The sequence below is a fragment of the Anabrus simplex genome, chromosome 11, assembly GCF_040414725.1.
Source record: "Anabrus simplex isolate iqAnaSimp1 chromosome 11, ASM4041472v1, whole genome shotgun sequence".
In the NCBI taxonomy this organism is placed as follows: Eukaryota; Metazoa; Arthropoda; class Insecta; order Orthoptera; family Tettigoniidae; genus Anabrus; species Anabrus simplex.
In genome coordinates this window covers 95,722,189-95,737,331 of record NC_090275.1, presented here as the reverse complement: position 1 = coordinate 95,737,331, position 15,143 = coordinate 95,722,189, and the positions used below count along the sequence as shown (strand labels likewise).

General features: G+C 40.4%; 1 protein-coding gene across 1 annotated transcript in view; it reads right to left on the bottom strand.

The window, feature by feature from the left end:
* Positions 1-323: 323 nt before the first annotated feature.
* Positions 324-15,143, bottom strand: part of LOC136883462 (mucin-2) — a 64,766-nt gene continuing 49,946 nt past the window's right edge. Inside the window, exon 2 of the mRNA XM_067155773.2 lies at positions 324-3,158. Within this exon, the coding sequence (XP_067011874.2) occupies positions 546-3,158 (2,613 nt within the window). The 3' untranslated portion in view covers positions 324-545. The remainder of the gene's footprint in view (positions 3,159-15,143) is intronic.

Below are 15,143 nucleotides of genomic sequence, written 5' to 3'. Positions count from 1 at the left end.
ACCTAGCTGATTATCCTGAACACTTTACAGTCGCAATGAGTTTGCCGTTGATCGTACTGGTGCAAAATTTCACAAACACAGTGGAATATCATTTTTCATTTGCTGTTCATGGCGCATGTTAATGGTTTGTTTTGAAAATTTTGTGAAGTCTACCAATACATACCATAGAAACAGCTAATATTTTGCTGTCACTGTTGTAAATACTGACACGTTCAAATGGTACATACACAAAGAAATGCTGTAGTCCACCTTTTCAATACAACATTTAATCAGAAGTGAAGAATCATATTTTTATCATGTGATTCTTCACGTGTATTGAAAAGATGGAACTATCATGGCATTTCTTTATGTACGTATAGTTGACGTCAGTATGGAACTCGATATGAAACTCATTGTATGTAACGTTCAAATGGTCCTAACTAGTCATTGTGACCTCACACTCAAGCAGGTTCCTTGTCAGTTTTCCATTACGAGATATTTTCAATAGTTTAATGTTGTATTTTTTGTTGTACTTTGGCTATTTTCTTTTTACACTGAGAAATTGATCACGGAACAGTAACCGGCAAAAAGTTTCTGGGATCTCCTACTTTGGGTGCTATCCTGATATTCACTTTATTCTTTCCTTCCTCTCCTACTTCCAGAAATGAGTTCCAGTCGAGCAAAAAGTAAAGTCCGTTTGGCCTGGCAGGTGGTAATTGTTCTTCCACGTTGGCATCACTGGGTGCTGTTTCTCCTCCCCCGAAAGATTCTGCAAGTGCATCAAATGACGGTACTCTCTGTTCAGTACTCTCCGTACTTGAATCAGTTGTGTTAGAATTTGTGTCATTAGGCTGTTGCCGTTTAACCTCGTTCTTATTGGCATCGTAAAGCTGCAATAATTCTTCTAGAGCAAGTGGATCAGGAGCATTTCCTATCTGATCTAAGGGGACAAACTTTGTTTTGGTCTTTTTCGTAACAGTATCTGGAGTTGTAGTAGTTGAAGTTGTACTATTGTTTGATGCAGTAAGCAATGGGAATGATGCATCAATTACTGTCATTTGTTCAGGTGTAAGAGTACCATTTTCCTTTACGAATTTTTTAATTGTCCTCAGAAGTTTATTTAGCCTCTCAGCTTCTTCTTCTGAGGGATTGAGAGTAGCAATATGTTGTGAAGGGTTAAAAACATGCTCTTTCTCTTTTGTGTCATCATTCATTGAAGGATTTTTTCTTGATATTGAAGTTGGGAGTATTCCAAGACTTTCTAACACTTCTCTCATTTCATCTGTTAATATCTCAGTGCTGAAGTTTGGTACAGCTTTTATTGGTTTGGATTTTGGCATGTTGTCTTTTGAAGATGTTGGAAGTGCTTTTTGGGATCTGAAATTATGGTAGGTTTCTCGCCCAGTATCTGATGCTGACACCAAACCATATGAAGCTAGGAAATCTTGCATATCTCCTCCAGCAGGTGCTGTTCCTACTGGTAGTGGTTTGAAACTCACGTATGAGCTGGGATCTATGACAGGACTTGCAGCATGTGCTCGAGACAGAGGAATTGGAGAGATTGGTGTCTGAACACTTGTAGTTTCTCCATCAGGGGATGGAAGCAGTCCGAAAGAAATTAGCAGCTCCTTCATGTCTGGGCTCAGAGACTCGGCAGCTTGTGAAAGATCTAACATTGGTGCTTCAGTTGTCGTGGTAGTTGTAGTTGTTGTCTTCTCAGTTACTGGTACTCTGTGGTGGAAAGGTTGTGGCCTTAGTTGTTCTGGATATAAACCAATTGAGGCCAATGCTTCTTGCACATTATCATCCAAAGCTGGTTCTTGTGTAGTGGTGGTTATCACTCTATTACCTGTGTATTGACTGTTGTACCGCACCTTTTCTGTCACTTCTGGAATCGGAGTCATGAAGAATGTAGGTTGTGGATCACTGGGGGGTTGAATATGATCCTGAACTTCAAATGAAACAGAAAGCTGTTTAATGTCTTGTGGTAAGCCTAACTGGAAATCTGGACTTTGTGGGCCTTCAGTAGATGTAGCTGTATATGTATTTGTTGTTGCCCGGTAACCAGCTGCAGGCCGTCCTGTTGGCCTTCGTTTCCTGTGCCTGGTCACTTGATTATTTACTACTGTATTTGGAGATTTGGGAAAATTGTGTGAAGGGCTAGGTTGATTTACTGTTGTTGAATCAGTGATGGGTAAAAATGGAGCTGCAGAAGGTTCAGGATGTCTTGAATCTTGATGATTTGTTGTGGCTTCAATAGCTTGGATTGAAGAATAAACAGCATCATGATAGCTCTCTGTTATTTCAACAGGTGTAGGAGAAAAATGTCCCGAGTTCCTTGTTGGTTCAGGTTCTTTGCCGATTGAGTATGAGTCATCAGTTGCTGATGCTTGTTCTTTAAAGGGTTTGTTTGAGAATTTATTAACCTTTCGAGAGGGATTTGCAGGAGCAGGAGCAGGTTGTTTTAACACTGGCTGTTTTGTTGTTTTGGACACTGCCTGATATGAAGATGATGTAGAGAATCTTGTTGATGGTATACTAGGAATATCATACGGTTGCTCAGTAACATCATGTGGAAAATAGTCATCCTCTATTTCAGTGATTGAAATTGTTGGTGGTGTATATCTGTACTGCTGGGAAGGTCTGTTAAATATTACATCATCTCCTGGTTTGTCAACTATTTTTGTAACTGGTGCTTTAGTGTACAATTCTTGGATCTTAGTATCACTCATATCCTTTGCGTTAAAGGGTAACACTAACATTAGAGCTTTTGCATATTCCTCTCTAGACTTTTGGTCATTGGGATATGATTGTTCACTGCTCTGATGTCGGAGCAGTTCATTCTTGACATTTTTATCTCGAGATGCAGTAAGGTTATCAAGTATCTCCAAAATTTCACCCCGTGATAATCTTGGTAAATTAGGGTTGGATTCCAGAATTTTCTCTACCTCTTCAATTGTTCCATTCACATCTAGTGGAGTATCATTGTCTTCAGCATATGAAGAAAATACTTCGTTAGGAAATACTTCGTTAGCCCCTGGCTCTTCTTGTTCGTTTTCAGACTGAGTTGTAAGAGGGAAGTCTGTTGTCGATTCCACAGGATATTCTTCGGTTGTAGTCGGTAGAGCTGTTGCAAGGAAGAGCACTCCTACGGTGCTCCAGATTATTACTCGTAGCAGCTGTAACAAAAATAGAACATGTAAGTAGCAGGATAAGAATTTTGCTGATCTGAGAAATTCTAAACAAACAAACAAACAAACAAACAAACATCCTTAAATTACTTAAAACTCAGTGACTTGTTCTTCCTAAATATTCTCGTATTGGATCTAATGATTTACTCTTAGTAGGAATTCGACTTTTCCTCTTTCCTATTAACTCTATATTAGAACTTCATTTAGGCCGTATTTGTGCATAAAATTACTTGGTTCTTCTAATGGAATCTTTTAGAACATCATTTATTCAGTATCAAATTTCATAGAAATTGAAATCGCGCACCACATTCATCAAAACTATATATTTATTTAAAAAATGTTTTATGAATATTATATTTTCAAATGGGATCTTGACACGATTATTACTCGTTCTTCAAGATATTTTCATTGTAAGTGTTCGAATTCTGTTGTCAAATTCTGCAGGTTGTATTTCGGGTAGCAAACTAATAATAATGTCATTTGCTTTACGTCCCACTAACTACTTTTACGGTTTTCGTACCAGTGTATCTACCGACACGAGGCTGACGTATTTGAGCACCTTCAAATACCACCGGACTGAGCCAGGTTCGAATGTGCCAGGATGGGGTCAGAAGGCCTTAACAGCCTGAGCCACTCGGCCCGGCGGGTAGTATACTTTTAGCTTATTAGCTAACTAACGTGATTGTACAGCTCTCCATGTGGCGCGGCATTTTAAACAGTTCTTTCCAACCGAGAGATACTGCCGCTCTTCTTATACATCGGGCTTCAGGCTACGGCATATCAAACAAACTAAAGCAGTGATAGCATAATATGAAGTTAATTTAAAACTTCCCAGATTTGCATATGTTCTTAAAAGCAGATATTGTTCTTCGGAGTTCGGGCAGAAATTGTTCTTGGGAGTTAAATTTTCATAATTTTTGCCCGCGCACTAGCCTTTTAAAATGTGTTGAATACTAAATAATATTTATTGGATGTGTGGTTTTTTTGCTGGTATCTATTTTGTTACAATAATAGTGACCCTGCTATGCTTGTTTGAAATGTTTCCGAAGAACGATCCTGGCAGAACATGAAACTTCAAACGAATTTCTTGGTTTTTGAAAGGAGGATGATGTGATTCTAAGTCCGACTTACTGGCTGAATGGTCAGCATAGAGGCCATCGGTTCAGAAGGTCCCGGGTTCGATTCCGGTCGTGTCAGGGAATTTAATTGCATGTGATTAATTCTTTTGGCTCGGGGACTGGGTGTTTTTGTCTGTCCCAACACTTTCATCTTCAGACAACGCACTACACTACCAACCACCACAGAAACACGCAATAGTGATTACATCCCTCCATATAGGGTTGGCGTCAGGAAGGGCATCCGGCCGTAAAACAGGGCCAAATCCACATTTGCTACGTAGTTCGCACCCGCGACCCCACAGATGTTGGAAAAGCTGTAGCAGAAGAAGAATAAGACGATTATGTGATTCTAAGCATTTCCAGTATGCCTTGCCAAGCTGAGTGGCTCAGACGATAGAGCGCTGGCTTTCTGACCCAACCTGGTAGGGGTTTCTTCCTGGCTCAGTCCGACCGTATTTGAAGGTGCTCAAATACGTCAGCCTCATGTCGGTAGATATACTGGTATGTACAAGAACTCCTGCGAGGCACAATTCCGGTACCTCGGTGTCTCCGACAACCGTAAAAACAGTTAGTGGGACGTAAAATAATATATCTTAATTCGCATAACATCAAAATATAACGCTATAATAATCGACATTCCCAGTTGGAATCTTTACCAATTAAGCCTAAGATAATTTAGTATATTAGTCCCTGTCAGCGATAGGATTCGAATTTCGGATGTTCGAACGGTACAGCTTCTCCGTTTTATCTTGGAGAGTGAGTGAGACGCCCAGCGTTGTTGTTGGGAATACGATGATGTTGAATGTGTTGGTGAATGTTTAGTTTAGGAAGGAAGATACTGTTGACATATGAAGACTTTTATCTTAAGAGAGTGTAGACCAGTGTTTTAAGTTATATGATGATCGAGCGACGTTGTCGAAGCCGGTACCGTATTTGCATGACGGGCCTCACGTGTAGTACGTGTTCCTAATTCAGCCGAATACACCGTTATCGGATACGAAGGGCGTTGTGATAGCTTTACAAATGCGATGAGAACAGAATCAGGTCGTGAAAGTCCGATAGAACCAAAATGGAAGATTAATCGCGTCGAAGCTTTCAGCTATAGCACATTATAAGGTAGCACAAGTAGAAAGTGAAAAGGAATATTGTTAGTCGCTTAATTGAGTCGTTTCTAGGTAACTAATACTCCATCCTCGGGCTTGTGCTACTTTTTGGCTTAATTTACAGATAATAATAATAATAATAATAATAATAATAATAATAATAAACAAGGTTTTCATAACATGGACAAGAATAACTATTTTTAGGTAATTTTTATATCCTGATTGCGAATATGGCCTTGGAAAACTGCCTACACGTCACATTTTTCATAAACTCATATTTTTAGTTAGCGAATCGTATAAAAATGTGTTAAAACCTACCCACTTTGAAAGAGGTTATGTTCTTTAACATAGGTCTTTTTCATAAATACGTATAATTTCCGTTCTTTTAAAGTACCATTTGGGGCCGATGACCTTAGATGTTCGGCCCCTTTGAACAACAAGCATCATCATTAAAGTACCATTTGAAACATACTGTCTCGTTTGTGCCTGCACGGAGGATAGGCATATCCGGCTGTAACTGACTAATGGAAAGAAAATAATGGTTGCTTGCCGTTGTGTTGTGAAAATTCGGTTGCTTGCTGTTGTATTGTGAGACAAGAGACGTTTAGTTCTGATTGTGGAAGTGTCGTGAGCGGTACTAGTTATTCTGCAATAAGTGCTAAATGGATCGCAATCGTAGTTCATGTAAAAATTCTCCAAATCGTTTCTGGTATGTTTGTGGGGATTAACTTTGAAATCGCAACGTCGATCAATTACAGACAATGCAAAAGAAGCGTATTACTAAACGTTGGGCACTACACGTGTGTTGTGTAACGTGTTATGTGAAGTTAAACAGAATGGTTGCGGGGGAAAAATAACAATATGTCTTTTGCTATTCCAATGATTTGGCGACAGCCTACTATTGATATGGAAAATTGTTACTTCTGTATTACCAAAACAGAGAGATTTTCAAGGAAATCTAAATGTAACATTGTGTATCCTAATCTGCCATCAGCCACAAAACCCGTGCTACATTCTTCAGAGCTTCCTGTCCCTATCCCCCCCCCCCCCCAATGGGAAAGATTGCCATTCCAGAGGAACAGAAACAATCAGAATCCTCAGACTACCCTTCAAATTCCACTGATCCTACCTACATTTCCGAACATCATAAAATACCTCATCTGATACGACAGGCAGAACTTAATGATCTAGTTAGGAATTTAAGTCTTTCCAAGCAACATGCTGAACTATTAGGTTTTAGATTACAAGAGTGGAACTTATTAGCAAGAGATACCAAGATTTCAGTGTTCAGAAAACTAAATAAGATGACTACGTATTTTGCAATGGAAAATTCTGTTTATGCGTGCTAAAATTTGATCGTGCTGATGGATGAATTGACCGAGTATCTTCTGGTAAAAGAAGATCGCCTCTACCAAGTGCCAACAGTCTCCTTGAGGGTGCATGGGCGGGTAGAGGTTAGGGCACTCCATTGTCATTGGACAGGAAATGGTCCCAAAAGGCGGAAGAACCTACAACTGGTCAACGGCATTAGGATGCGGAAGGCAACGGGACACCACTGCATTAAATATCCTGAAGGATATCCCTTTGAGTTCACATGGCATGGCTCTGTTCAACGTAAAATTATTATCCGGAGTTTCTATTCCCCCATTCGGATCTCCAGGGGAGATGCTTTGAACGCTGCTATGACTAGAAAGCCCGACCGTTTTGGAAAGATCAAAGTGTATGACAACAAAGTTCGAATTGCTACATGGAATGTACGCAGCTTATTTATGACGGGGAAGCTTACAAACCTGGAAGCAGGAAGATGCAGGCTGAAAATTGACATTATTGGGTTAAGTGAAGTAAGATGGCCTGGATCAGGGATTCAGGTTATGAAGGAAGGATCCTTGTACTTTTCAGGGGGAAATGATATTAACCACAGGTATGGAGTTGGCGTGATTGTGTCATCAGTGATTGCAAAATCAGTTTTAGATTTCATTCCAATTAGTGATCGAGTAATGTTAGTAAGGTTGCAAACATCACACCGACCTATGAATATCATCCAGGTTCATGCACCAATTTCTGGTAAAGATGATGAAGAGATAGAATAATTCTATGGTACCTTGAATGAAGCACTGAAACTTACAAAGAAAGGAGAGATAACATTGGTCATGGGTGATTTCAACTCAAAGATTGGCCCGGTGCTGAAGATGATATTGTAGTGAGCTATGGTCTTGGTGAACGAAACACAAGGGGAGACAGATTAGTGCAGTTTTGCGCAGAACATGAAGTTTTCGTTTCTGATACCTTTTTCAAGCTTCACCCTAGGAGGCTATACACATGGACTTCACCCGCAGATAATGGAAAAAAAGACTGTCAGAAATCAGATCGATTTTATTCTAGTGAAACAAGAGCTGAAGAAATTCGCAAAATCAGTATAAACTTATCCTGGTGCCAACATTAGCAGTGACCACAACCCAGTAGTAATGGACTTCAAAATGCAACGCTTTAGAAACGCTACAGGGTCTGTTAAAATATCAAGACGCATAGACATCAGAAAATTGGCCAGTTCTGATGTCAAAACTAGTGTTGGTGCTGTTCTGGAAGAAAAGATGGAAGCAATAAAAGAGTCTCAACATATAGAAGTAGAATCCACATGGAATTCCATGAGAGATAGCATAATTCAAGTCCAGGAAAATAACACTGAATACGTCAACAGCAACAAAAAAACAAAACTGGATGACTGATGAAATCCTAGACCTTATGAATGAAAGAAGGAAATATAAAGACCCCGTTAAATACAAAAATCTACACAAAGGGATACGTAGAAAATGCAGAGAAGCAAAGGAATCCTGGATGTCTGACAAATGCAAGGAAATCGAGGAACTTCAGGTGAAACACGATCACTTTAACCTATATAAAAAGGTGAAAGAGCTGAGTGGTTTACAAAGGAAGCGATGCGGACAAATATTAAGGAACGCCAACAATGATATTATTTCAGGAGTTGAAGAGAAACTTAAAAGATGGAAGGAATACGTCGAATATCTCTTCAAATATGACAGAGATGATTCTCCACCACCTGACGAAAGAATCATTGAAGCCAATTCTGAAATAACAGAGTGAAATATTGAATGCCATTAAACTTCAGAAGAATGGTAAAGCCCCTGGTCCAGACAGAATTTACGCTGAAATTGTTAAATTGTAGCTGAACAGGACTCAGCCGGCCTCAGTCTACTAACATCGTTGTTCAACATTATCTATACATCAGGAAAGACACCTTCTGACTGGCTGAGATCAACTTTCGTGCCAATACAAAAAAAGCAGAATTCCTCCCAGTGCGATGGTTACCGTATGATTAGTTTGATGTCCCATGTACTCAAAATATTTCTGCGAATCATACACACCCAGATTTACAAGAAATGTGAATCTCATATGGATCATACCGTTTGGTTTCCGAAATTGGGTCGGCACACGCGAAACACTCTTCTCCTTAAATCTGCTAGTACAGAGGTGCAGGGACATAGATCTCGATGTATATGCATGTTTCATTTACTACAAAAAAAGCCTTCGACTGTGTTAAACATGAAAAGATGGTAGAGATATTAAGATCGACTGGTATTGACCAAAGCGATTTACGCATTATCAGCGCACTGTACTGGAATCAAACCGCAGATGTCAGAGTCGACCAAAGAACACCAGAAACGACTACAATCAGAGAAGGTGTTCGTCAGGGATGTGTGCTATCACCTCTCTTGTTCAACATTTATTCTGAAGCAATATTTAGGGAAGTGTTGCTGAAAAAAAAAAAATGCGCGATAGTTATAAATGGACAGGCAGTTAACAGTATCAGGTACGCAGATGATACTATTGCCATAGCAAATGAATGACCTGCGCTCCAACGCATGATAGACAAATTAGTCCAGCTCAGTGAAGAGTTTGGTCTGTTTGTCAATGCTTCCAAGACCAAAGTTGTAGTCTTCTCTAAAAGAAAAATTCAAGCAACCCTGTCAATAAAAGGCAATAACATTGAACAAGTATCCTCCTTCAAATACTTGGGCACTGTGCTAGATGAGGAATGTGATTCTAAGAGAGAGATAAAATCTAGAATAGAACAGGCCAGGAGACAATTTTTTAGTATGAAACAGCCATTTGCAAGATCGGATCTAAGTCTGCAATTGAGAATGCGAATGATTCGGTGCTATGTGTTCTCCATTTTTCTCTTTGGATGTGGAAGCTGAACCCTTGACGAAAATCTAGAAAAAAGAATTGATGCTTTTGAAATGTATCTATATCTCCGCCTACTCCGAATACCTTGGGTGCTGAAAATTTCAAATGACTAAGTCCTTCATCGCATGAAGAAACAAAAATAACTATTACTTACTGTAAAAAAAAAAGGAAAACCCAATATCTAGGGCACATTATGAGAGGCGAGAAGCAGCTATTACAATTCATCATTGAAGGCAAGATACAGGGGAAAAGGTCTGTAGGCAGGAGGAGGAATTCATGGATGAAGGACATCCGAAGATGGCACAACTGCACTTCAGAAGATGCTTTCCATGTTGCAACATCACGTACGGAGCTGGTCATGTAGACCGCCAACCTCCGCTAGGAGAAGGCTCCTCAAGAAGAAGAAGATGGATGAATGAATTAGATGTTGAATACAATCCAGAAGAAAGGCGACTGTTCATCGATTCATCAAAATTAGCTTAGAAGCAGTTTTATTACACAATGGCAATACAAAACCTTCCAGTACAGTGGCTCATTCAGTCGCTATGAAAGAAACTTATGAAAACATATCACTAATTTTGAATGCAGTAAATTATAATGAACATCGCTGGACAAATTGTGACGATTTAAAAGTAATAGCTGTGTTGCTTGGATTACAAGGAAGGTTTACTAACTTCTGTTTTTTTTTTTAATGTTTGTGGGACAGTCGAGCAACAGCACAGCATTATGTGGTGAAGGAGTGGCCTATCAGACAAGGTTATATTCCTGGTGAACATAATGTTAAATATCCTCCACTCGTGCAACGTGAAAAAGTACTTCCGCCTCTGCTTATAAAAGTATGGCTTTTTTTTTTTTGTTGTGAAAGCTCTAGATAAGAGTGGAGAAGCCTTTCAATACTTAAAGACTCTGTTCCCTAAAATCAGTGATGCTAAATTAAAAGAAGGCATATTTGTCGGTCCACAAATTAGAAAACTTTTGAAGGACATCATTTTTGAGAAAAAACTTAACCCTAAGGAATTACGAGCATCTGTTGTCAGAGGAGTTTTAGGGAATCACACGGAAAAAAATATCACCAATTAATAGAGACGTTACTAAGAAACTACAAAGAAATGGGCTGCCGTATGTCACTGAAGATCCACTTCTTACATTCACATTTGGACTTCTTACCTGAGAACTTGGGGACAGGGAGAGCAATTTCACCAATATAATGGAGCAACGGCACCAAGGAAGTTGGGCGATTATTGCTGGTTTTTACAAAGGGAAGATTCCAGTTCACATAAAGGCAAAAAAAGCATTTTTCTCTATTTTATTCCATGAAGAGTAGTTTTTATAAGTCTCAATAGCTGGTCAGTTATTAATATACCACTTCTATCGCCGCCCTTGAAAATTTTCGTACAAAAATGAGAATAAAGTAATTTTAATAGATCAAAAATTCTGATTTATTCAATGTATTGAGTAAATTCTATAACACAAAAACGTGACTGTAACGAACTTTTCACTGTCATTTTCGTGCTCAGCGCATGCAAATTACTTAAGATCAGCCTGTTTTTATTAATCTTATGGGGGAAAAGTTCAAGTTTGTTGAGTAGTGTTATCAAACCTGAAGCGCTATACGCTTCGGAAACCTTGATCATTGAAGGCAGATCACTTATTAAAGACATAGAGAAACAGGATGGGAAAATACTGAGGAAAATATTTGGTCCAATCTACTCGAAGGGAATTTGGATGAAACGGAAGTCTTGGGAGCTCTATCAGCATTCTGAAAATAAGACCGACACCATAAGGAAAAGGCGATTTATATTCTGTGGCCACGTTCTCAGAATCCAAAAGGATTCTCAACCTTGCTATTTCAATGAAAGTGAAGAACAAGTGGCTTAGTGAAATAGAAAACGGCCTTCAGGAAATTGGCATACCATAGGAAATTTTTCAAGATCGAATCCATTTCAAAAAAGCAGTTAACAACCATAATTTTGCTGAGAAAATTATACCAGGACCAATAAATCATGGACTGAAGAACGGAGGAAATGTTCAGTGCCCATATGAAGAGGTTTTGGGAGAATAAAAAAAAAAAAAAATCAGCTAAGTAAGTTCTCTCGCGCCCCACACTGTAATAATAGTCTATTTCTCTCTGGTTTGACAAATTTAGGTACAGTTAAAAAAAAAAAAACATTTCGGTTAAATAGAGGCGAATAAAAGGATAGGAGGAAAATAACCCTCCCGAAAATACTTTCTTTTTGTTATACATCGCTTTTCGGAGACTTACCGGAATCTGATTTATACCAACATGAGCACGGTTCGAGAGCTCGCCAAGATTGATATTTTGAGTTCAAATTCGAGGTTGTGGCTTTACCTCTCCGGGAGATACAACCCTGCGTGTATGTGCGGCGAAAAATAGAAAACAATCATTCGAATCCATTTTTTCCTCTTTTCCCCGCTCGACGACTTCTCACGAAAAAACCCCATTCCGTTTTCAGATTGCGCGCACTGAAGTACACAATAATTCACTCAGAAAAACGTTTTCTAAAATATTCCTGAAATTTGTAGATTTCGCTGATCGGTGTAAAAAGAACCAGGTGCGATTGACGAGTCCCGAATTGGACGGCTCATAACTTCCGAACCGCTCACCCAGTTTCAATGTTCTTAGTGCCCTCTCGAAGCACTTTCCTCCTTCCTTCCAGCAATGTGAAATATTCCAAAATCGATTAACGTCCATGGGGGGGGAGGAGACAAATCCGAGTGAGACGAAAACATGGTTACGTACCAATTTAACCCTTTTACAGTGCTTTGATGGAAACGCTGATATTTCTTAAAATACGTCCAATTAATCTCCTATCGAAAATTATCGCGCTGCATCGTTCCATTCGGCAGAAATTATCTTATCGCTGTTACCAGTCTAGGTTTTTTCGATAGGTTAAATCTCACTCAATCTGATACAAGTAGGCCTACGGCTTTTCAGATGAACGGACGACAATTTCCCTCGAAAGTTATAATTGGAATGGTCATTAATAAAGCACAATATCAAACACTGCAAGAGGCGTGGCTATTTTTTGCCATATCCTTTTTTTTCCTCACGCACAAAAATTGTATGTGGCCTTTTACCGTGCAAAGTTTATCAGTGACATAATTGTTTCAGTTTCAGATAGTGGAAGAGAAACGGTATCGTATTTGCGTATATTTTAAACATTTTATATGTGACTGTATGAGTGTATTTAATTATTAAGTCAAATATCTAGTTTTCCTGGGTGCCTGTCATATTTTCTACTTTTTTATGTACACGTTGTAACTGCGTATTTCAGATGCACTACTTTTTTTTTATTGAACTGCTGTGTGTTCTGATTCCCTGCATTGATTTCTAATTAAATATTTATTACCTTAAGGTGATATTTCAGCAAGTTTAATCTACCACGCCCAGTAGTAATAAATTATAAAATAACGTCAGCCATGAGAAAGAGGAGACTTATCATCTGCGGTAGAATAACACCCGCGGTATCCCCTGCCTGTCGTAAGAGGCGACTAAAAGGGGTCCCAGGAGTTCCTAACTTGGGAGCGTGGGTTAACGACCACGGGGCCCGTAGATGAGTCCTGGCATTATTTCCACTTACTTGTGCCAGGCTCCTCACTTTCATCTATTCTATTCGACTTCCCTTGATCAACTCTTGTTTTTTTTTTTTCATACCCCAACGTTATTAGGGCATCCGAGGGCTTAGGAGTCTTTCATTTTCACGTCCTTCGTGGACCTTGTCTTTCTTTGGCCGATATCTTCATTTTTTCGAAGTGTCGGTTCACTTTCATTTTTTCTCTCTGATTAGTGCTAATAGAGGATGGTTGTTTAGTTGTACTTCCTCTTAAAGCAATAATCACCACCACCTTTCATACTTCTGTATCGTTTACCTATTATATGAAATCTTGTTCACCTATTCCCTGTGGATGAGGGCGGTAGAATAACGTCTACGGTTGCCCCTGCCTGTCGTAAAAGACGACTAAAAGGGACCTCAGGGGCTCTAAACTTTGGAGCGTGGGTTGACGAGCATGAGGCCCTTAGCTGAGTCCTACCATTATTTCCACTTATTTGTGCCAGGCTCCTCACTTCCATCTATCCTACCCAACCTTCCTTGGTCAACTCGTGTTCTTTTCCGACCCTGACGGTATTAGAGCCCTCGAGGCCTAGGGAGTCTTTCATTTTTACGCCCTTCGTGGCCCTTGTCTTCCTTTGGCCACTACCTTCATTTTTCGAAGTGTCGGATCCCTTCCATTTTTCGCTCTGATTAGTGTTATATAGAGGATGGTTGCCTAGTTGTACTTCCTCTTAAAACAATAATCACCACCATCACCTCTTAGTCACCTATTTATCAACACGCATGCTATTAATATCCCAAACAAGGAAACTGCCGGATTCCTGTTCAGAATCAGTCAATTACCGTGCTGTGGACAGACTGTGTAACTGTAGGCCTACAGGCGTACAGTGAAGTTATTACTAAATTGTTTTTACATTGAGTGGCCAAAATTCATTGGAAGACACTGAATGTGATGTTAATAACGAGTTGCTCCTCCGCGAGCCCTCAAAACGGCAGCAATACGGCGAGGCATCGACTCAAGGTGTTGAAATCGTTCTGGAGGAGTCTGGACCCACGCATCTTACATTGCTACCCACAATTTGGTCTTGTGTTGTTGGTGCGGGGTTCACCGACAGCATCCCATAAATGCTCAATTGGATTAAGATCGGGGGATATGGAGGGCCATTCCATGGCCGTAACTTCACTGAAATGCTCCTCCAACCACCTGCATGCTACCACAGAGCGGTGACATGACGCATTTTCCTGTTGAAAGATGGCATCTCTATCAGGATACTCTAGGGCCAGAAAGGGATATAGATAGTCTGAAAGAATGACCACATAACGTGCACCTGTCAGCGCTCCCTGCAGTCGGACAATGGGGCCTAATTGCGACTATGAGAACACCGCCGAGACCAAAACAGCCACCTCCCGCCTGGGCACAACCTTGTTGACACGCAGGATCCATAGCTTCATGGGGCATAGGCCACATTCTCACGCGCTACCAGCTCGATACAACTGGAATCGGGAATCATCGGACCATACCACACGCCGCCACTTTTCCATGGTCCATTGCCGATGTTCGCGGGCCCCAAGCACGTCGTTGAGCTCTGTGTCGAGGTGTCAGCTAAAGGACACGAGTTGGTCGCTGGTTGGTGAAGGCTATGCGGTGCAGTTGCCTCCTTACAGTCCTGGTAGAAATGGGTTCCTGACTCCCAGCATTCAAGTGGGCGGTGATCAGACTCACAGTAGCCCGTCGAGCGCCCAGTACGGTTCTGCGGAGGCGACGTGATGTCCGTTCAGTAAATACCCGTGGCCTTCCCGTGCAGTGGTAACATTCTCTCAGCGATATTGAAAATCCAGCCTTGACATGTTGACCTCGGAAACCCGAATTCGCGTGTAATCTCCGCAATGCTTTGATCCATGCGCCGATGATCATCCCACGTTCAGAGTCATTTAACTCGAGACGTGTTGCCATCTTCACGACACTGGTGT